Here is a 24,928-nt window from a genome sequence, read left to right as displayed (position 1 = left end):
GCCGAGGCGACAGAAGCGCAACCGTCGTTGCAGTTTGACCCTCTACACCAAACCCAAACGCCTACAGCACCAGCACCAGCTGATCCAGCACCACCGGATACATGGTCTGGGCAACAAAATACACCAAAAAAAAACCTAATCCTAACCAAGGTGGGCATCCTCAGCTCCAGCAGTATCGACCTCGAATGGATACGGCAGGACCATAACGATAGTCACTGTGTATCGTTTGGCCTCGGTTTTGCCTAAATCGAGGTCAGCTCCGATCTGCGCAGGCGCCGAAATCGGTCCGGTTGTCTTAAGGTTGCTAACCACCTGGAAAACCCGGAACTCTCATGGCGCACGCGCTATACCTCAGCGTTGTCCGCAAACCCTCGCGCAGCTCTCACGCAACGAAAATCCGTCACTGAGCAGTCGATCCAGCTACTGCGCAGCCAACCCAGCCACTACGCAGCCGATCTAGCTACTACGCAGCCAACCTTATGCGTACCAATTGGGCTCTGCGCACTCAATTCCGTACACTCAGGCAAGCCACTCGCGCTTAGGTCGACCGCTGGAGCTCACAAAAAAAAATTAATTTGGGAGGAGATGATCTACCAACTACGGCGCACGCGCACTCGAACCGCGAACTCCTGAGTCAACAGCGCGCCCGCACGACAATCACTCCTGACTAGCACCAAAAAAAACCGGGTGCGCATCGCTAAATTCCCACAAGGGATGCCATGTAACGGAGATAGTAGTCGTACCCGTTGGAGTAGCTCGCGGCTGTCCGCACAAATTATTTATTTAAAAGGGGGGATTCGGGGAGCGCGAACGTTCTCACGATTAAATAATGCGCCGAGCAAACGCATCAAATACACGCAAGAAAAATAACAATACCAATAGGCGACGACAAAAATAACAATAAAATTTCAGCATAAATAAACAATATTGTTGTTGATACTGCTGTTGTTATTGTTGATACTGTTGTTGCTATTATTACTATCGTTAATGTTGGTGTGGTTATTGCTATTGTTAGTTGTTGTTTTTGTGGCTAATGCTATTGTTATTTGTTGCTGAGTGTGTGTGTTGTGGTGGCTATTGTTATTTTTGTTGTTTATTGTTGTTATAATTGTCTGTTATTGTTGCCGCTCTCCTCTGATCCATACCTCCTGTAATTCCTTGTACAATGTTCAGAAGGGTAAAGCTGGTTGAAATGCTGATCAACAGTTGTAAGATGGCAGCTGCGGTTACCATTTTACTTATAATTTAGTATACACTCGTCTGGTTGATTTAGAAAAAGCGAAGAAAAAGAAATAGGTCCTGTTACGTCTCGCTAAAGTTCCTCCTAATCTACAGACGATTTCTGGCCCGAGAGTTCTTGGCAGCTTATTATACTCAGAAAGTGAAAGCGAAGAGACGCGCAACAATGTAAGGGTTTTTATTCGGTAAACACTCGTTTTTATGCTATGGTAGCTTTTAGTTTTTATAGTTCTGTAGGTTTTGAAAATATTGTTCAGTAACCTTTACACTAAATAAATTGAAATAAGAATAAAAAATTAAACAGAATTACAAACAGAAAATTAGGAATATTAATTATTTAACAATCAAACGAACAAGAAAGAAAAAAAAGTATTTCTAATTGCATGCGAAAGAACGTCTCCAAACGCGCACATCAAATTTCAAATGCGCGCATCGTATGTAGAATAAAATTCGACTTTCATCGGATCCTATTTAATTTTGAATCGCCCAAAGTTACATTTCCGACTCCACTTTCAGTCAAGTAGGCAAAAAATGTGGGAACGTAAAGAAATAAAGGTCGGTCTAAAAACTATGATCGCAATATTTGTTGCCAAAGACCATAGAAGCTGGGACCGTTACTTGCACGAGCTTAGGCACGCATTAAATACCGCGACGCAATCGTTTACGAAAGTGTCGCCGGCGTTCTTAAACTTTGGTAGGGATCCTCGGCCAGTTAAAAGTCTTAGGAAAGAGTTAGAAAAGAAATTGCCTATTACGAAAATTGATACGCAAACGTGGACGAACCGTTTAATTCGACTCAATGCGCTTAGAGATCTAGTAGCGAAGCATATTGAGGAAGCTCAGGAAATACAGAAGCGGCAATATGACCAAGGCAGGAAGCACGTACTTATCCAAGTAGGAGACTTAGTCTGGTGCAAAGTTCATACGCTCTCTAACGCTGCCGCGAGTAAGAACGCAAAACTAGACCCTAAATATGACGGCCCGTTCAAAATCGCTAGTGTATTATCACCGGAATTATACGATTTGCAGACGGACAGCAAACCTCGTGGTGCGCGGGTGCATATGTCGGAATTGAAGCGATACCTTGCACCTCGAAAAGTTAAGGGATATTAGTTGAAGGGAAGGAGGCATGTCGTCTATAGGTGTGATAACTTGGATGTCTGTTTATTTATTTTTAAGATGTTGGTAAAGACGATGGATGGAAGAGCGACAGAGTTGGGAGCCACCGCACCCTTTGAGCCTAACCGTTCCCGACATGGTGCAACAGCCGATGGCGTCGGAAGTTTTGGGGTCGAACCAGGCCGAGGGGCTCGCTGCTTTTCCTTCACAAGAAGAGCAGGCGGCTACTCTGGTCGAGACTCTACCACAGCTTCCTGGCGCCTCGAATGAGACGTTTGATCGTGCAAGTCTCAGGTCGCGAGGAGTGCCGGCTCCTCCACCGTTATCGGTGAGGCCGATCCCTGTCGAAACAACGGGTTTGATGAGCCTTGTTAGAACAAGCAGGGTTCCATCCACGACGTTGCGTTTGACTGCTCCAGTATGGTACTGGGCATAGGCCGTATGCAAGTGTGCGTCCTACCGTCTGACGTCTCTCGCAATATGCGAGGCGGTGGAGAGATTGCGCGTGACTTGCGCCGCGGAGGGCCTGTATCAGCACGAGGTTGATGCAAGTACCTGTGTTGGATCATCACGGGATCAACGACGTATCTCGATCGGTCGCTCCTCAAGGCCGATTTTCGGGAGAATCGCCAGAATGCGCGCGAATTCGCGAGGACGAGGAGTCGGTTGTGAGAGCACGGCGTTATGTTCCATGGGTACTAACGGAGTGTTGGAAATCCTCGATGAAGACGGCGATTCGGCGAAGAAGATTTCGCGAGCTCCTGAGGTGTCTCGAGTGACGCCTCAGAGACACGTGCATGAACCTTTGTCATGGAAGCCTCTTTGGCTCCAGAGGCTCGATCCGGCCTATCAGTTTATAAGGACTGGTGGACCGGGGGGTTTCGCTCCGGCTGGTTACTCAGCTGATGAACGAAGGCGAGAGCATGAGGAACGCGTTAACGCAGGATGGAGGCGATGGCGGGCGCAGCTTGATCTGTCCTCCTGCAACATAGAGTCGTCGTTGCACTCTAGGGACCCAGGCCCGCCGCTATCGGTTCGTGTGGTTGCGGACGCTTCATCGGTGGAAGCCGACCAGCGTCCCGTGGCCACTATAGGTCGAGTGGCGAGTCAATCATTGACTCGAAGGCCTGGACCCCGTGAACGCGACGACGGGCCTGTAGATATGGGGAGCCGATGCTACGACCGTCGTCTTCTCCGGCCTCATTGCCCGTCCTCCGCGTGCCGACAACTGGGCTTGCCTCGACATCATGTGAGGCAGCCTGGTCTGTAAGGCGCGGGGAAAAGCATTCAGCTGAGTCGGCCTCGGCGAGTTTGCCGGTTAAGGCTGGCGCCTCTGGTGCCGGGTTCGGTCTCGTGAGGGAGCTTTTCCTTCGGGGATTGGCGTTTGTGCCATGGGACGATCAGCTAGATCTCCCATCGTTCAGGTGCTTCAATTGCCGGACGAGCTCCCATCGCAGGGCCGACTGCACGGAGCCGCCGCTCAGACGCGACTACTGTCGTAATTGCGGACGGTTGGACACAACCGTCAGCGATTGCCCGCGGTGTCGCCTGGTATACTCGCTGGATCAAGCGAGGGTTAGCTTTACCCGAGATGCCCCGGTTTCGGTCTTAAGTGAGCCGCTACCCAGCGTGTCGTCTGTCCCACAATACAGACCGGCGCCGCAGCACGCTCTTCAAAGTCTGGGACCTGTGACAACGGGGCAGACCGTTGCCCTGGCCACCACTCCGGAGGTTACTCGAAAACCACGCCATCGATCGGGTAAGGCGTACCGAAAGAAGCTGGCACGCAAAAGCACTCGTCAGCAGACGAACGGCGCGGAGTCGCGATCGCGAGACGGGTCAAGTTTGCTTTTGACGGAGGTCGCCCCGATGGATACATTGGAGGCGCCCCCGCCGTTAGTGACTGCCGCGGGTGGTCATCGGTTCAATGGTACTGACGCTCTTACACCGGTAGCCTAGGAGCTTAGGGTCCTTAGGCTCAAGTACCTGGAGGGTAACCGATAGTCGTCGAGCCTTAAGGTATGGTATTCTCTTTAGTAACCTAGCTGACTTTAAAGGTGAATATGTGCGCAGGGCGTCTTGACGCGTCATCGATCCGATGGTTGAGTTTATTTTCTTTGCCGGTACATAGACCACGCGTTTGCCCTTGTAATCAACCCTTGTAAAATTTAGTCGTCATCATTAAGCTAAAATTTTAGTTTCGTTTTTGTACTAACTTAGAATTAAGTTAATCCTAAGTCTATTATATTGTTGAATAAGTTATTTATTATATCCTCAGGCCAAGTCGTGAGTCTTTGCCGAAAGGGGGAGAGAGACTTGGGGGTGGAGTAAGGCCTTGTTGTCCTGGGGAGAACTTCGGCCTTCGGAGGGGCTGTAACTGTGTAGGCTGGTCATGGCCTACCCCGTGTGTTCCTTCTCTCTCTCCGACCTTGGTAAAGGCTCATGGCAGGTATCTGACGCACGTGCATTTCCGTGTCTGATGCCAGCTTTTGTTTTCAGCATCGGTCTTTTTTCCACAAGCAAGAAAGAAAGAGAGAGCAGCGGCAGTACCAGTAAGCAGGAGCGCGCAACAACATGCACTCCCGTCAGTCACCATTGGATGGAGAGAGAGAGAGAGAGAGAGAGAGAGAAAGAATGCAATTATGGTGCGGCTAGGCGCGCGGCACTGGCCACGCTTGGCTTTGCCGCGTTCCGCCGATTAGGCAAGTGAGTGGTGGGGAAGGCGTGAGAAGCAGTCTCTCATGCACTAGTTAGTCGTCTCTCGCTAGTATTAGGAAAGAGACCTCGCCAGCGATATAGTGCATCAGTCCAGCGCAGCGGGACAGTATTTTGAGCCAGTCTTTGTCCACCGGCCGCGCCATAATCCACGGAGTCGCCAGTCGGCAAAAAGATCTACGTGCCAGCGGATTTCGCCGATTCATCAGGTCATCCTCTCTCCTCTTGTCTTTCTCGCGCAGTAACAAGTGAAAAAAAAGAACAGATCAGACTAGACCGTTACATTATATTCGCTAAATTGAAACAAATTATAGACACTCAATCGTTAATGATAGAGTATTTTGCATTTTTTCATTGTGTTATAAAGTATGAAATAATACCCTGAGAAGGAGTCTATGATAACAATTTAATTTAAGTATATAGAATACGAAATAATCAAAATTATATATAGATCTCTATTTTGGAACCAGATAAAACTCTCATATTAGGCGATTATTCTCATCAGAGGCAATAATATATCATTGTATTAATATGAGACAGAAATGCCTATCATGCAAAAGTATAACAAGGAATAAATCGGTACAATTTATAAAATACAGCAGAAGAATAAGTGACAAAATTAGTTATGTAAAAGCAGTAAAAACTTTGAATAAATTGACAATAGAACTTAAGAATTTAGAAATTAGTAATATAATTAAGAGATGTATATTGAATAAATTTGTATTATGAATATAATATGTAAACTATGGCAGGTAATCTGGATTGATAAAATAAACACTAGAAAAATGGTACAAGGAAATTTTGAATTCCTACATTAGAATTCCACAAGAATGCGAATTTACCAATTGTGCAAAAACTAGTAAGATTCTAATCATTAACCATACATAAGATATAAATAAATAAATTAAAAAATAATTCTGTATTGCTTTCTAAGTTATTATTAGTTATGTAAGTTTATTTAATTTGTCAAGCTTATGTATAAGTAACTTGTTCGTCTCTGAAGGCTCTTGCAAATGTTACAGGAGGAATTCTTGTATTTTTTTATGAAATTATATGGATCAATAAATTAATGAATTAATCAATAATTAAGTTATGAATTGGCAAATTATGTTTTTTGTAAATATAAAATAAATGATCGGATAACAATCATTTTGATTAATTTTATAAGTATTGTAACGAATGAATATTCGTTAAGCCACGCGTGTAATTTACTATATGAAGCTACCGCAACGGAGAACAGTAAGCGCTAATGAAAAGAAACCGGCCGAGAATTCAAAAATTCTATGAACAGAAGTTTGTGAACAAAATGAAGGGCAGGAAGCGACATGCAACTCGAAGACGAAGCAGTATTGTTTAAATTATCAAGGGTAACAACGGTGTCAAGTCAACCATTTTTTTTCCATTGTAAATGCTGGTGCCAATGAAGTATTTCTAGGCGCCCGTCGGGAGCTTGACGCCCATGGCTACGAAGAAGAAGGGAAGGAGTTTCTGGGCCGTCGTTCTATAACATGCTCTCTACTGCACCTTAATTGGTTCGGAATTTAACGAAGTTTTATCGTGCAAGCGGAGCAACCGCTATTAGTTCACGATGAGTTCCGCGCTTTTGTTCTATCTCTGTCTCTCTCTCTCTTTCTTTCTCTCTCTCTCTCGTTATTCGTCGCGATCAACTAGCGTCAGTGCTTATTGATCCTTATATACATCTGAATCTTTCAGACATACGATTATTTTGTTTTTCTTTTGCTGACTAATCAACCAAATAAACCGATACTTTTGATTCAAATCGTGTCGCGTTATTACTGTTAGCTAGACAATTTACTATCATTCCGCACTCGCAGCATTATACCTCATATTTGATTTCATTCACTTCCAATTTTTCTTTGCACTTGCGTACTCGTTTTCAGTTTGCGGAGCACATACGCATCAGTTGATCGTATTGTAAGATCAGATCGAGGCAGCAGTTAGCTTTACGTACACTGCGGGACGAGATTAAGTTCCTTTAACAGCAACGAATGAATAAACAAATTGCTTTATACATTCTTGTGACAGTATACAGGATGTCCCAGACCACCCGCTCACCCCTTCTAGTTTTTCAAAAACGCATTTTCAGAAAATATGAAACATATAAAATTTCAGTAAATCAGTCAAGGATTTCAGCGGTGACCTTTAATTTGACCGTGGAAATGATTTTCAAATGCATCTCAAGGTTAACTTGGTTTTTTTAAATAGAAACCCCCTACTTTTGACTTTGAATTCTTAAAGAGCACAAAATTTCGAGTCAAAAGTGTTTTTATAATTTTTTTTATTAGGGGCACAGTTTCCGAGAAAAAAATTCATTAACATTTGCAATTTAACATGTGAAGCCTTTCAGATAATTGCAAGCCATCGGGTTCACGAGTTAAATTACAAATGATAATGAACTTTTTTTTCGGAAACTATGAAATCTGAATATCCATTCGAATGACGTGGCTTGAAGTCGATATCTTACCTAAGAAAAAAATATCCATTAATTTGAGTTTGCATTACTTTTCATTGCTTGGTTCAGTGGTTATTAGTCACGTAGTCAATAATGAATTGACGGAGTGAAATTAACGGAGTGAATTTCAATTTTGTAGTATCTGAAACGTCATTGACCCATTTTGATTTTATACCTGCAGGTAAGATTTAATTAATTTAATACCAAATTATTTGCTATTTAACATGTGAAGCCTTTCAGATGATTGCAATCCATCGGCTTCTCGAGTTAAATTGCAAATGTTAATGAATTTTTTTCTCGCAAACTGTGCTCCTAATAACAAAAATTAGAAAATCCCTTTTGACTCAAAATTTCGTGTTCTTTAAGAATTCAAAGTCAAAAATGGGGGTTCCTATTTAAAAAAATCAAGTTGACCTTGAGATGTCTTTGAAAATCATTTCCAATGTCAAATTAAAGGTCACCGCTGAAATCCTTGACTAATTTACTGAAATTTTATGTGTTTCATATTTTCTGAAAATGCGTTTTTGGAAAACTAGAAGGGGTGGATGGGTGGTCTGGGACACCCTGTATACAGTTAGATCGTTATCTTACAACGTAAGTTTAAATGTTTAAATAAATTATCAATTTTTATTTATTGATAACTTAGTTCAAAAACCTGTTATCAATGTGTCAAATTCCTGCTTTTTTTTCTTAAGATATTATCTGCGCTTAGTAATGGTTGAACTCGTGTTATATTTGTGTATCGTAAAATTATTCATGATTTATAATTTTAAATTAAATTTCGCTAAGTATTAATTAATTAATACGTATATCAAGTTTGTATTTGGTATAAGCGCATTAAAATTAACTGGAAAAGTGCTTTTATTCATTGAAAAAAGTTAAAGTTACAAATTTTGCATAGTAAAGGATAGACTTCGTATAGATGTGACATCGGGCTCTTTATAAGGTAAAGATTTTTATCGAATGCCCTAACACACCTAAGCGTAAATGTGAGGTATCACCTTAGTTTTTATAGCATTTTTCCTTATTTTCGAGTATACGGCTGGTTGCCATTATACAATAAAAACAATCAGACTGGATTATTGCTTTTTTCAAGAAGTGCGCGGCTTGTATGTAGAAAATATCCAGAGTCGCCAAGCGTTGTTTATTCTACATTTAAAAGTGGAAAACTCAGAGTTTATTTGTGAAAAGTAAAAATGCAGTCGCGGTGATGCATATTAAAATAAAAATTATTACTTTATGAAAGGATATTTTATACCGAAAGTTACAATGAATCAATAAGACGTGAATAGAACAAAATAGCTGTCTATTAAAGAGACGCTCATTTATAGAATAACTAGGAGATTATTATATTCTACATTATTTATTATACATTATATAACGAATATAATTAATAAATATTATAATTTTCAGAGTAAATCGGAAGAGTTAATGAGGAACCTATCTACATTCGAAGATGAATCGGTAAAAAATTGATTTCATTGACTAAATTAATAAAATTTATTAGTAAATCAAGTCAATAATTATTTATATTTATAATTGTAGAACCATTTAAGCTGGAATTTTGTTGAGAAATTTGTAGACATTCAAGCTCGAGAGATTGATAAAGTAACCAACAAATCTGCATCTTCGTGTTCACAATTCGAGGTAATTATTAAAAATCACTTTGATTTATTAAATTATATAATTATACAAATATGTTTGTTAATTTAGGATTATAAGACCTCAATAACGACTTTGTTGAAGCAAATATTTATTTTGAAGAACAAAATAGAAAAATTGATTCAAGATAAATTAGGTTTAAACAGAGAAGTGCACCATGTAATGAATCACTTGTATGAAATACGCAATAAGAAAATAGTTATGAATTTTCAAATAATCGAAAATCTTGAAATGCACCAAAATAAAGAGTGAGTATTATAACATGTAAATAACCGAATTATTGCTATATTTTCGTTGAATAGTTCAATGTTATTCTGATTAACAATTAGCGCTTGTATTTCATATAGAGCTTGTTTATATTTTATTTGTCTAATGTTTCCGAAATTTTATAACAGTCACATAGGTAAGAAGATATATTCATTCGACATTTTATTCACTTCACTCGTCCAAATTAGTACTTACGAGGGTGGTTCGATAAGTACTTAGCCTACAAAAGAAAAACGAAAATTTTGGAAAAGTGGCCTTTTATTTTTCAACATAGTCTCCTTTTAGTTCGATACACTTGGCCCAGCGATGCTCCAACTTCTTTAACCCGTCTGAAAAATACGTTTCCTCGAGGTCTGAAAAGTAGGCTTCCGTGGGAGCGATTCAATTCCTCCTCATTCGACTCAAATTTCTTCCCGGCGAGTGACTTTTTCAAGTTTGGAAACAGAAAGTAGTCGCACGGGGCTAGATCTGGAAAATACGGTGGATGGGGCAGCAGTTCGTAGCCTAATTCGACCAATTTGACCATAGCGACGGCGGAGGTGTGAGCCGGTGCGTTGTCATGGTGGAAGAGCACTTTTTTCTTCGCCAAATGAGGCCGTTTTTTCTGCAATTCGACGTCGAATCGGCCCAATAATTCGGCATAGTACAGCCCTGTGACCGTTTTGCCCCTCTCCAGGTAGTCGATGTAGATCACACCTTGTGAATCCCAGAAAACGGTGGCCATCACCTTTCCGGCCGATAGGGCAGTCTTCGCCTTCTTCAGAGCACTTTCGCCGGGTAAAGTCCACTGTTTCGACTGTTCCTTGGTCTCTGGCGTATACCAGTGGATCCATGTTTCGTCGACTGTCACGAAGTGACGCAGAAACTCCTTCGGATTGCGCTTAAACAGCGTCAGACATTGCTCTGAAGTTGTCTCACGGTTGCGCTTGTTGTCCGGAGTGAGCAAACGCGGCACCCATCGCGCCGACAGCTTTCTCATGCCCAAAATTTCATGCAGGACATGACCCACGCAGTCTTTTGAGATGCCTACGATTGTAGCTATCTCTTGCACCTTCAATCGTTGATCTGCCAATACGAGATCGTGAATTTTTGTCGCGTTATCCTCCGTGGTAGCCGTTTTCGGAGCACCTGAACGTGGCTCTTCAAAAATCGACGTGCGACCACGTTGAAACTCGTTAAACCATTTTTTAACGGTCGCCATCGAAGGAGAAGAGTCACCGTACACAGCATCCAAGCGCTTTTTGATGTCGCTGCGCGATTTCTCTTCCAAAAACAAGAATCGAATCACCGACCGATACTGCTCTTTTTCCATTTTTCAAAAATCAACGCACACACTTGTTTTCATACGCTCTCAAAAATAAAATACAACTCCGATCCGGCTGAAATCTTGACAGTAACCATCGAGAAGGTTGTACTATGTGATAGAATATTTCTTTTGCGAGAGTGGCGCCATCGGGCGGTGAGGCTAAGTACTTATCGGACCACCCTCGTATCTACAGCTACATTATTCATTCCTAAAACCTGGTTACAGAAACTGTTAGTTTATTAATAAGAGTACACAGGAATTTTATATAAAGAGAGTTTATTGATATAAGGAGAAAAGGATACAGAGTACCTATCGCAAGGCTGTCTAGCAGCATACAGCTCACTCGAGCGAAGAGAGCGCGGTTAGCCAGCTCGGTGACCAAACTAGGGGGGGGGAGGCGCTACTTGTATGCGGTCTTAGTCCCATCATCACACATATACATACGGAGTGTATTTTCTATTACATTTTATCAACAGAAACATTAACTTTTTAACACATTCTGAAATCCTGTGTTGTTTTATTTGCACCAAGTTTATTTGTAATCTGTTTAATATATTAAGACATTAAGTAAATTTTATTACTATATGAAATATGTACATGAGATTCGAGAGAATACTCTAGTGAGTATTTTGTATTTGTTTTAGAATGCAATAAAAAGATTAGGATTTACTTATTTATTCATTAGTTTGTTTTTTAAGTCCGGTATTTGTAAAGGAAGAGTCGGATTTTACAATAAATGTTTGCCCGCGGTTCTATTTACTAAATAATTTACGCGGGGATTCGGAAGCCTAAATTATTCGGCTACTGAGCAACCGGCCGTACATGCACGTTGTGACTTTTGCTCGTGACAGAACCTGAAACGGGAAGAAAAAATATATTAAATTCAATTTTAACTCCTAATATCAATACTTCATTAAATTACTAATCAAGAAAATATAAGAGAAAATTACAAACTTAAGGAGAACCCCAAGTGAAATTTCAGCCTGGTGATAATTTATTGATTGAGATGGTTTTATATGTAAAATTTCACGAGATTCAATGGTGCAGTCTAAAAAATCTAAAATTTCTTTTTTCATTTTTTTCAAAAAAAATTTTGGTTGTGAATTTTTAATTTTTGACTATTACCAGCTATGGCTTAATCCATACGTAATGTTGTTCAGAGTAATTCAAAGAACTTGTATAACAATTTCCAGCCCGAAATATTGAAAACTGCGGAACTAGTTTCATTTTTACTGCTGCCTTAATTATTACTCAACTGCGTTATCGTATGCGGACACCGCGAATGATCGTGCGGCGCGCCAAAGAATGTATGTGTTAGGTGTTCCCAATAAATTTGAATTCTTCTTTCAAATATATTTAAATATATATTCTGAATAACATTACGCATGGAATAAGCCGTAGCTGGTATAGGTCAAAAATTAAAAATTCAAAACCAAATTTTTTTTTGAAAAATATGAAAAAATAATTTTTAGATTTTATTAAACTGGATCATTGAATTCCTCATAAAATTTTACATATAAAACCATTTAAATCAGTCTCGTATCGATAAATTATTACCAGGCTGGAATTTCACTTAGGGCTTCCCTTAAATAAAGAAGAAAAAGAACATAAAAAGAATAATCACTAAAAAAAATAGTCTTTCGTAGGCTTGTTCCGCTCGATCAAGCACTCAGGGCGAAACGGTGTTCACGGTGAGGTGTTCAATCATTGCAAATCGGCATTTTTGCTCAACATGCAACGCTGAGCCTCTCCGATGGAGCCGGAAAATTAAAGATCGCTCAGACGTTGCATTTCTGCTCACCGCGGAGTACGACAGAGCGGAGCCCACGACACCGCGATTGTCATATGCGTACCAGTATTAAGATGGAGGAAGCGAAAAGAGAGAAAAGAGCTCACGCTGTCGCTATTCGCCCTAGTTGCCGCATCATTTCCTCTTGTGAACTCGGACGTCGGTGCCGATGATACAAGCTTCGACGAATCTTCTGCAGTAGCCGGGGACGATCCGGCTTTCCAGATCAATCAAGATGTTCTACAGCATTTCGCTGAGCTAAATAATCATCGTCCTCTTCGTATCACCGACGTCTCTCCTGCTAATATAACCGGTGACCCACCGAGCCAAATCTTTGCACCAAAACTCTCCTTTTTTCGCTTCCTTTTATTCTCTTTTCCATCTCCCCTATCTGCGCACCTCCTCGCCCTTAGTTATGTAGCTCATCCAATTTCAGCTCCCTAAGGCGTTAATCCGTACCTCAAATCATATAACCCGGGCATTAGTAATAGCGAGAGACCAGGTACGGCAGGGAAATCACTACTAAGTGGTTTTCCTCTCACCTCGTCAGGACGACTGCCCGTGAGGGGCAACACCTGCCGGACATGAGTGCTCTGCGCGGGAAGAGTGAGATAGAGATAGAGAAAAGAGCAGAATCTAGGATAGCTACTCGGGGCGGACGGTTGTGGCCTTTGCGGAGTGCAAACGTTTCGTGCCGTTTTAAAAGTGCGCAACTATTTTGTGAGGGACTATAGCTGAGAGAAGAAAAGGGCATACTGAGAGAACCCTCGCAAAGGATAAGTCGAACGTCCGAATCGACATCGGCAACTTCCCCAGCGAGACCGGAATACGAAACGAAGCTAATGTAATGTTCGTATCACTTATAGTATAATTAATAATTCGTACTCTCGTGGTCTAGTCGCGTTAATGAGTAAGAATTCGTTTCTTTTCAAATTTACTCTAATTGTCAATATGAAATAAATCGATAAATCAAGTATATGTAAATATGAGTAAAGATCCAAGGAAACTCAGACTATGCTCTAGTTTCTTATGGTGCGAATTGTCAGATAAGCAAAGCTAAAGTCTTCTAGAGGATATAATTCAGCCTAAGTTTCTTATAGCGCGAGATGTTCTATAATGTTCTATAATGTTCTATAAGCACGAATTATAGGAAAGCAAAGGTCTTGCTCAGTTAATCACGATGAGAGAAAGAACTTAGGTATTAGCCAAGTTTATTCAATCTCATGCGCTCACTTTGCAAGGCTAGAAGTGAATACCAGCCTGTGCAATAATGGTCGTATTTATACACAGATTTTCCCGCCTATTTTCGCAGGAGAGTTCTCTTCCAGAAGTTTTCGAATCTTCGAGAAACATTCGCGAATTTTGAGAAATGAATTTTCTTAATTTACAAGTAAATAAACATCAATACTAAACTTTCAACACATATAAACTTTACAGGATTAGTTATTGGTTGATTTAGTGCAATTTACAATCATCACAAATAATATCGTCAAATGTTATTAACTAATAAAGTTAATTAATGCAATATTACAATATTTACAATAGAACAATATTAAATTTTTACATAACTTTATCGTTTATTAATTTTAGAAGTAATTTCTAAAAAGAAATATTCAAATTAGTTAATAACATGTAAATTATAACAAATTTTCATATTTGTAACGGTTTTTTCTATAATCTTAAAACGTAATTACTAGATTAATTATCTAAGATTTATAAATTACAAAGCTATCATTATTACGTATAAAATTAGCGCTTTCGTTCTATATACAACTTATTGTTTAAATAAATTATTAATTATTTATTTATTAATAACAGTTATTATTAAGCTGTTATTAATGAAACCAATTCTTACTCGTGTTCTTTAGATATTCATTTTGAATATGGACTATTTACATTTTTCTAATAATTCATATTTATAGTGTAATAAACTAATTAACTTTGCATATTAAAATTCCTTATTATTCAATAATTAAACGCAATTCGTATTATTATATTCTAAATCTATGTACCAAAATCTATATAAGAAATGCTTTGTTATATCAAAATTACGTCTATAATAAAATATAAATAACTATAATATAAATAACAAAAATCATTATATCTATATCTATCAATCTGTGACGTCATGCTCCTTATATGGTTATGAAATTAGACTCTTGTACTAATACAATCGAATAATAGGTGAAGTGGCGCTGTTTAAGATGTTAATTGACGTAAACAGATAGATGAGTTTGACGGGTTGCAGTGATACAGTGAAATAATAAACGAGATCATAGATAGAACCGTTACACTAATCTGAGCGTCGGCGTAGTTAAGAGCCGTTATCATGAGGTAAGCTGGCTAGCTTCGCGTTAATAGCTTCGCGGGTTTAGACAAAGTCGCCGGTGATCTCACGTGAGATCGCGAAACGATAAAAGGCGATCGCGCGTATTGCGTAGCGAAAGCGAGTAAGTGTGACTCACGTGCGGTAGCAATTAAAATGGCGGCGCCCATATATGCCACGTGTGGCAAATTGCGGTAGCAGCGTAGGCCCAACATTTATACGCGGACAGTGAATAATAAAGAACGTCTTAGAGACAAGTAAATTCTATATGTGATAAAATCATTGACTGACCCGTATTAGAATCCCTTTCCCTCATCGGTACGTTCATGTTGACAAAACGACTTCGTGCTTTCGCCCCCGTTTCCAGCTAGCCAAATTCACATCCAAATAGCTTCGAGCGAGGCAAAGCCTACCGAATAAAGTAACGGTGGTAAACAGCAGGGACTTTGCCCGAATACGAGCATGGTTACGCCTGAGGTAAGGTAGCAGCGGGAGGATTACCGCAGAGAAGGCGCTCGAGATTGTCCATGCGGGCAATCTTCTAAAAGTTCATTAAGCACCGCTGAACCCAGCGCCATTGTGTGGCACAGCGGCAAAGTTCGCGCAGCTCGCACTCATTAGCGCACATACACATGCGAACCCGCAACCCGTGCCCGGCGTAGCACGCACATTAAATGTACACCCCGTTACAATGTTTATAATAGTTCTCCGCTATTTTATAGTCAATTTGATTGTTACTGAGGAATTAAAATAATTGGAAATGTATACTCAAAGTCACTTTTCTATTGTAAAAATTCTAGCTCTCGACGAATGTACTCTCCGAACTAAGATATTTCCCACAAAAAATTAAAAATAGCGTGGCATCTTATATCTTAATGACAATTCAAGTTACATTAGAATATTTCCGTCAGAAATTTGTTGTCGAAATTTATAGAACCAGGATGAAAAACTAGATTTATATTGAAAATGTTATTTCTTTGAAAAAATTTAAGCATTACAAATTTTCCTGGAAAATAGCGCATTACAGAGCCCCAAATAAATGGTCTTTTTCTAAAAGAATGGAAGATTTAATTGTATATAAAAAAGCCAAAGCTATTGCTCGCTAGGCTTTTAAATAAAAAAACAAGAAAATTTTGTAAAATTTACGGAAAATGTTAGCCTGCATACCAACCCTGGTTATGTTTGGATAACCACTAAAACCCTTAAAAATAAATAGGTCTTGATAAAATCCTATCACAACTCAGAAAACCACCAAGACAGCAAAATAAATGAAGCGCTCGACAAAATAATCTCCTTGGTGTACCACTGATCCTGACTCATTATCTGACTGCGGTGATAAAAGTTTTCTCAGTTCAAGTTTTAATTTCACTGAATTTAACATCATCATCTATTCTAAGAACGGTTCCTCTTGTGGCATGGACGGCATTAACTATGAGGTTCTACAACACTCAACGATCAAATGTAAGCTTAAATTATTAGACATATTCAATAAAATATACAAAAATAATTCTTATCCGCCTGATTGGAAAAAATCGTTTGTACAATTCATTTCTAAAGCTAATGGTAAAAAAGTCAGACCTATTGCTCTATCATCTTGCTTGTGCAAGTTATTGGAAACAATGTTACAAATTATCTATAGTGGTAGGTTGAGAAGAATAATATTTTTTCAAAAACTCAAACTGACTTTAGAAAAGGACAATCTACCGTTGATCATCTTTTCAATTTTACTCTAAACATAGTAAATACCTTTAGCGAAAGAAAAGATTTATTCGCTACCTTTCTTGATATTAACGGCTCTTTGACAACGTAACTATTGATATCCTTCTCCGAGAACTTTCCACCGTAGGTTATCCGTCAGAACTCATAAAATTTATAAATTTTATTATCTTAGACAGACAAATTTACATCGAACTAATAAGTGATAAACCGAGAATTGTTAATAAGGGAGTTGCTCAAGGAAGGATGCTTAGTTTACTGTTATTCTGTATTTATATAGCGAAAATAATGATCAAAGTGACGAAAAGCATCACTGTTTCTAAATTTGCTGACGATGTAGCTATTTATTAAAAAACACTTCCCCTTAAGTCTTGCAATAAGTTGATTGAAAAAGCTACTGGAATTATCTACAAAAAATTACGCGATCTTGACTTCGATCTCTCAACCAAAAAACAGTCCTTGTGCACTTAATAATCGACAGGTAAAACCAGGTCTAACCGAAGTAGAAATTAAAGATACAATCATAAAATCTTCTAAGTGTACTAGTTTTCTTGGAATAATTTTTGACTACCGACCAACCTTCAAAAATCACAAATTCATAAGAAAGCATCAATAGCTTTAAACATTGTCAAATTTTTAGAAAGCACATGATGGGGAATCCAGCTTAATATTTTACTAACTTCGTATAAAAGTTTTATCTGCGCCATTATCAATTATGACTGTCTTGTATATTATCTTACATAGGCTGAACTTATTAAAATACTGTAAAAAATTCAGTATTCAGCGATAAGACTATCTGTTGGCTACAGAATCAAAGCTCCAACAAACATTCTGCTCTCTGAATCAAAATTAGTCATAATCAGAAATAGCACCACACATCTTTGTTTCAACTTCCTTCACAAGATCATATCAAATAAAAATCTGATCTGATAGTTCACTATAAAATTAAGTATAAACATAAATATAGTAATATTCCGAGAAGTAAGCGCAAATTTCGTGAGCAACTTGTAATAAATGTATCGAAGACTTTGATTTAAACGACAGTAAAATCTTGTTTGTTTGTTGTTGAACGCGTTCGAGGTTGAGAAGCGCGGAGAGAAAAGAGAGAGAGAGAGAGAGAGAGAGAGAGAGAGAGAGAATGAACATTGGTTTACGCAGGGGTGTGATGTGTGACCGATAAGCGGCGCATCGCGTACCGCCTAAGAAATAGGTCAAGTAGGAATGCAAGCGAGCGCAAACGAGCGGCCGCGAGAAGGCCAGTGCTGAGAAAAAGTGCGTGCGCGAGGCAGTTGAGTTTGGGCATTTAGCTGGAGAGAGTGGAAGGAGCCCGAAATACGACAGTCAACTTCTCCTGCAGCAACAGCCAACTCTGCTTGTGGCGGTTCTCAGCGACCTTTCGATAGAAGCCCAGGACAGCAGCCTCGCCAACAGCAGCTCTCCCAGGACAGCAGTCTCGCCAACAGCAGCTTTCCACTAGTGCCCAGCGGCTCAGCATCTAATAAGGTCGAGTTTCTTTGTTCCTTGAATCTCTCTCTCTTCAACTATAATCTCTTTCTCTCTCATCGGTAATGAGAATACGAGTGCACGTTTGATTAAGATAGCCAGGTATAACGTGCCGGCTATCCTGCGGTTCGTGCCTAGTTTAATTTATTTGTTTAGTGTTAGTTGCGACTGGCGAATTGTCAAGGCATTCATTTACCGAGCAATTCCCAGTAATATTTTTCCTGCGTTTTGTTAATTTCGTTGTAATTAGGATAGCTGTTTCTTCTAATTTCGATAATAAATTTGATAGTTTGTATTGTGTAGTGTTCGCTCGTATTATGCGTTTAATGTTCGTTCTTAATAATAAGGTAAAATTGATGTAATAGCTATTGTGTTAATTACTGTATGACCTTTTCCCTCGTGCCCTCTCGATTGCCATGATCGAGAGCGCCTCACTGACCCATGCAATTTGAAACTAGTGGCAACGAGAGATTTTATCACAAGTGTAATGCTTCAAATTATATTACTATTCAAATGCGTGTAATATTTTAATATATTTGTCCTTAACCTGCATTTAAAGAGAATTTTAACTCAGTCATATATTATCAATTTATTGTTACTCGAAATAAAAAAATTAATCGTTATATAAACACGCGAATGTGATGATGATAATTGTGTAAATAATGAAAAGCAACTAGCAGTTGCTCCAAAATAATATTTCGGAGCAATAACTAGTTACAGTGGGCCGTATAACCAATTATTTCTACCCTCGCCGCAGGAAAATAGACCACACAGCATCAGGATTAGTACGAAGTCACTCTTCCCATTGTTGATTATGTGAATATAATTGTTTAATAATAATCTTAGAAGGATACTGTCTCTCGGGTAGAAATAATTATCCGGAGAGGATCCAAACTAAGATGAAGAGCAAGGTTCTGAATCGACAAACAGAGAAACAAAATTCTTAAATAAAGACTGTTGCCAGTCATTTATTCAACCTTAGTTCAATTGCCTGGCTGGTGCTCAGATCAATACTGATCCAAGCGAAGTACGCTGGACTATTTATACATAGTAGCGGACTGCTAATCTTACCCCACTACTTCAGTTACGTGTCTTTGTTTTCGCACATCGAAAATTCTAGAGCGCCGTTTTCCCTTTGAACTTTCGCAATTTTCCATGTATTTCGCTTTAATATTTACTTCTGTTGTTTATAAATCAATAGTATTTTATCAGTTTCGATACAGCCAATTATTTATTAAACTAAGTAGTCGTTGACTTATAATTATTTTAAAGATATCTACTCATTTTCAATGACTTATACGTATACGAATAATGCAGCGAATATTATCAATTAACATCAATTAAAGTCAATCTTAGCTGTTTTTCAAGTTATTTGTATTATTTACAGATGTTCATGATAACTTCATGAATTTGTTTAATTAAATTTCTTCGAGTTCATGGCTTTTTAGTTCATATAACACATATATTGGCTTAATAACTAGTTTTTTTGATAACTGTAGTGTTAAACTGTTATCAACGTTCAAATTCTCTTTAATTGCAATTTAAGTAAATTAGCATTGTTATTCGTTTGGTAGACTAAAATTCGTTTCTATATGCGTAAGGTATAATTTCTCCTTAGTTTGTATATTTGCAGGTTGACGGAATCTTGAGCGGTCTTTCACCTATTGTATTTATCTAATTTGACTAAGAGACGCTTGCATCTTTAGTGATTCCCTCAGTACAATACTGTCACTAACAAATGCCATATTTAGTATTAAAACCAATCCATACATCTTAGAAATACGCAAAAAAGCTCTTGACTTCAAAAAAAGATAAGATGGCAACGAAAAAGCTGACCTGCTCTATTTCGATCTGCGTCAATTGTTCCATAAAGAAGCAATAATTAATTTGTGAACTTATATACACTGAGGGAATCAATAAAAATGTCGACTTTTTCCAAAATTTCCACAATGAAAGAGGCGAACCACAATTTGCACATGTCAATCTCCCTCGAGCAATGATCACAACTATCAACCACTGCAGATCAGAACTTTTTAACTTAGCATATTCTTTAGAGAGAATCGGCTTGAAAAGTTCTATCAATTGCAAATGCGGCTATTCGGTACAAGATTTAGATCATGTACTTTGGCAATGCCCAATATATGATCAACAACGCTTATAAATTATAAAAGATCTACGATAACATAAAATGTTCCTTCCTATAAACAGCGTAACTATGTTAGTCAATCCGACAGCCGATATTTGCACTGACATTTATAATTTTGTTTCTAACTATAAGCTAAAAATGTGATTTACAATTTACAATGTAATTTAATGTTTTATATTATAATTTGTAAAAAATTTCTGGATATGTATATAGCATAATAAGTTCGCAATGAGGTACTAATTGCTTATTAATAAAAAAAAATAAACAAAACAAAGAGATATTATTATTTCATATAACGCAAAAAGCTTTTGATCCGTTCATTTGTTATCAATACCTACAATGATTTATTCTAAAAACTATAAGGGCTAAAACTGGATGTAAGATTGACGCTCCTCGTTTCGTTATTATACGATAACACGCACACGACACGCGGTCCCACCGAGTATGAGAGAGAGAACACTGACTTTTAAACTCACTCTCTCGCTTGCCTCCGCGTCTATCCATCTCTAATTCGACATATTCTTATGGGCGAATATCCTAACTCCCGAAAATCGGTCTCCCTATTCCCGAGCGCGAAGAAAATTCTCTGTTCACGACAAAGATTGTCTCGAGTAAGTTTGTCGTCACCAGATTGAGCCTTGGTTAAAATAAAAAGTAGATCTTGAATAATTGAGGTGAGGTGAAGTTGAATTGATCTGGTTGGATAACGTTCTCACTGATAACTGATGTTTATGTCCCCGAAAAAGTCTCTGGAAAATCTACTGGAAAAGCTTCAAGAAACTCTCTTGGTTTGATAGCAGATACAGGTAGTAACAGGCGATCACTATTCCTTATTGGAGAGCAATTTGGAGGGCTTCAAAGATATCTGAAGATGGCTGAGCTGCTAATGTTAACTGAAAGAATGACCGTGACATCGGTCTTTTTATTCTTGCTCAGAGTGCACAGTAAGCTTTCTCCCACTATGTCGAATTTCGGGAGAAGGAACAAAAATGACCTATAATGAGTCGCTGTCTTGTAATTTCTCAGATAAGTTCTAGATGGATGTGTGATGTCAGAGAAAATCTGATTCTGGTTACTACTTGTAGTCCAAAATATATAACAAGTATCATCAACAATGATGTTGTGAGTTAAAGAGAAACGGGATTCGACTTGTCGTTGGTGTATATAGGCGAGGTCGGAGACGAGACCAAATATTTATACTTAATGTTTGTAAAACCATGATGTCTCAAGTTGTTTACCGTGGACTCGTTCATTTAAACGAAAAAAAGTTAGCCAAAGAAACGATGTTGAGATGAAAATCAGGAAATCCAGATCGAGTGACCTGAACAAAAACAGTGTTTGTATATTTAAATATTTATTCAGCTGAAATACAAGTTTATCTATATAAAACACCACGATTTAATTAGAAATCATATAAATATTTTTATCAGTAAAATGATGACCGGATATTTTTCAAGATAAGCATCTTTATGAATTTTTTCTAGCAGAAAATTTAAAGTCTTCTGATAAATTGAACAAAATACCCTATTTACAATATATCTCGTATATATATTCTTATATAGTAATATCGAATTATGATTTCGCTTTAGCAACAAATAAAGAAAAAATTTAATTTTCTATACCCTAGATATCGAAAATAATTGATGATAAATAAGACAACTTTTTATCAATATAATTAAGTACATTATGATACAAATTATCAAAAATTACTTTGTTTTCATAACAAATTTGCATCGATATGGTTTCCTTATTGATGTCTCATTACTTAGAAATCTATCTTCTTCCAGTAAAATCGCACGTTCAAAATGACTAGTTCCAGTCAAGTGCGTTGATCATTTTATTGGCCATATTGTTACCATATCCATTAAATTGTTAGGATATATTACACAGGGCAACAAAATTAGAAAAGTGAACTGACCTAGAACTGTGACTAAGTGCTCCCGAAGATTTTTGAGTCGCTGAATTCAAATCCGGCGGCAGATTTTGTCCATCACGTCAGGTTCCCCAGATATCTTAACTTGAAAATGCAAAAAACACTGTTTTTGGTTAAATTTGAGGTTATGTAAAATCTCTACTGAAAATTTTTTTATTAAACGATTGACGGCATCTCAAAGAAGAAATCTAACCCTTCAAAACTCTTTTGTCAAATTTGAAAAATCTTTTTTTTTTCGTTGAAATATCGATGTTTGAAGTTTCATATTTTGACGATTTCGCTAGTAGGCAGAAACGGCACGATTCTCTTCACAAGACATTTCTAGGCTGAAAAACTACAGTTTGGTCCATGTCAACTGTATGTATGTATGTGTGTGTATATATATGTATATATATTGTAACGACGTGCGAATTCCATTTTATTTTCTTTGTCTCGCCCGAAACGCGGTCGTACCGGAATGCGCGCGGCGAAATCGAAATAATCGAGTTTTACTAGCTAACCGCGGACCAGAAAAGAACGGATGTCAGTCAACCTACTTACTAATAGCAAAGACAACAATAGATTAATGTTTCAATCATATACAAGCTGGTTTATTCATCAAGTAGTTTACAACATATTTGGCCCGCGTATTTACACTTATTTGTTGTGCATGATAATCTTGCGCGCCGGCAGTTCATTTATTGTCATTCGATCGAAATAACCGCTCTCAATATTAGCATACGTGTGGGGAGAATTAATACGCGCCGTTGATTAACAAAAATGGTGACGCGAAGCTAGCCAGCTTACCTTATGTGAATAGCCGCACTATCAGGGTGAGCAGATTGGTATCGCCTTTCAATATACAGCTCAGGTTGCCGCTTTTCTTCACTAGAAACGGGGTTTTCTCCGTCGTCCTGTTAATCCTGTCGGATAGATTCCGTGACCTCGTGGTTGGCCTGTGATGGCGTTATCACCAATCACTCCGGACAGCAACAACAACGGAAATTATCAATGCTTCCGCACTCTTTTTAATGTCCGTATTCACGTACGTGTTGATCCGACTCTTGGTACTCCTAGATCCTAGGATGGCTATTCCTCGACTGATTCTTCTGCCTTCGCACGCGTTCCGTCCCATATCGGATCGAGTTCCCGTTTTCCACTTTCCCCGGCCGGTAGGTAGCTGCGTGGTCGAGACGGCAGCGCAAATAAGACGTTTACCGTATATATATATACATATATATACATATATACATACGTACATACATACATACGTACCGTATTTTCCGGTGTATAAGACGCACCCCAAAATTTGAAGGCACATTTTGAGAAAAAATGAAAATTTTGAGAAAAATTTAGTTTTGAGGAAAAAAATTCGTTTAATTGTAATAAAGCACGTCTTTTTTGTGAATTAAAGTTAATTACGGGATGATAAAAAAATATTAATATCTGTTAGCCGACGATGATTAGATACATTGCCGTTGCATATCTCTTACCACGGGGAGGTCGACAATCAAAAGAGACATTTTCTATTTTTTTTGTTTTTTATTGTTTTTTTTATTTTTTTTCGATTTTTGTTGTTTTTTTAAGTTTTTGTTGCATTTTTTAAATATTTTTTGTTGTTTTTTTGATGAAATTTTTATCTTACAGAATCTAACAAATGAGACCGAAATTGATCAAGAACCAGAAGTGCTTTTTTCTTCAAGAAGCCGCCTTGTCTTCTACACCAGACTTTATGTATCCAAATTTTCTTACCACCTTCATCCATCCATCCTTTTGGGTATACATGCACTATTACACCTGTCGGTATTTTATCCTTAGGCATAGTTTTACGTTTAAAAATGATCATTGGAAGTAGCTTTACATCATCAGCACAGCAAGCAAGAACCACGGTGTAGTGGAATTGTTCATGACCACTTGTCTTTATCGTAATCATTTTTTGTCCTTTTTTCGAAACACTTTTAGTTGACGGAACATCGAAGTTCATAGGTGTTTCATCCATATTTACTTTCTGTCCGATTTCAAAACTCATTGCTTGTCTACGGTGAATTATATTCCGGTGAAAAGAGAGAATTTTGTCTTCGTACTATTTTGGCATTTTTTGACAAATTTTTGTTTTCACTCGTATAGCTAAACCATTGCGTTTCATGTAGCGGTGACATCATGAAGGACTTCCTTTAAAATCATTTATTTGACTTTTTATAGCTACTTTTTGTGTATGTATGCGTATCATTTTCGTTGAAACAGCTAAGCCTTTGGAACGATTATCTTCAATTCATTGTTTAACTTCATCCTCTAATATAAGCCACTTCCTTTTTTACCACATTGCGCATGCTTTGATTTATGCATTTTAATCAAATTACTCTTTTGCGAACGCCAAAGCCTTTTTTCCTTAGTTTTTTCCCTTCGGTGGTGGGCCGAAATGATCTTCGGCAGTTCTATTGCCATGTTCTTCAGCAAATTTGATCACATTCAATTTGTAGCCCGCTGTGTACGATTTTCGTTTGTTAGTTTCGCTCATATTGGAATTCAAGTCAGTCTCTTACTTCAAAAAACACTTTCAAAATTATATTGAAATAAACGATGCAACAAAAATACCGTTTTTATAAAAAATCTCGTATTAATTATCTAGTATATTATGCGACGTTTTTTGATCCTAAGTGGTATATAGGTAATAGGTATTTTTTATCATCCTCAGACATAAAGTACGTTTACTATATATTATTGAAATAATAAAGAAGTTACCTATTAAATAAGT

The 24,928-nt window shown here is 38.2% G+C and overlaps 1 protein-coding gene across 8 annotated transcripts in view; it reads left to right on the top strand.

Moving 5' to 3' along the window:
• Positions 1 to 24,928, top strand: part of LOC131670948 (coiled-coil domain-containing protein 93) — a 636,062-nt gene that overhangs the window by 332,288 nt on the left and 278,846 nt on the right. For all 8 annotated transcript variants that reach the window (XM_058947048.1, XM_058947011.1, XM_058946991.1 and 5 more), the window contains 3 exons: positions 8,960 to 9,010; positions 9,092 to 9,193; positions 9,260 to 9,456. In XM_058947048.1, the coding sequence (XP_058803031.1) occupies positions 8,960 to 9,010; positions 9,092 to 9,193; positions 9,260 to 9,456 (350 nt within the window). The remainder of the gene's footprint in view (positions 1 to 8,959; positions 9,011 to 9,091; positions 9,194 to 9,259; positions 9,457 to 24,928) is intronic.

The sequence above is a fragment of the Phymastichus coffea genome, unplaced genomic scaffold (genome assembly GCF_024137745.1).
Source record: "Phymastichus coffea isolate CEN01 unplaced genomic scaffold, Cenicafe_Pcof_1.1 PCOF00009, whole genome shotgun sequence".
Classification (NCBI taxonomy): domain Eukaryota; kingdom Metazoa; phylum Arthropoda; class Insecta; order Hymenoptera; family Eulophidae; genus Phymastichus; species Phymastichus coffea.
This window is presented reverse-complemented; position numbering and strand designations above follow the sequence as displayed.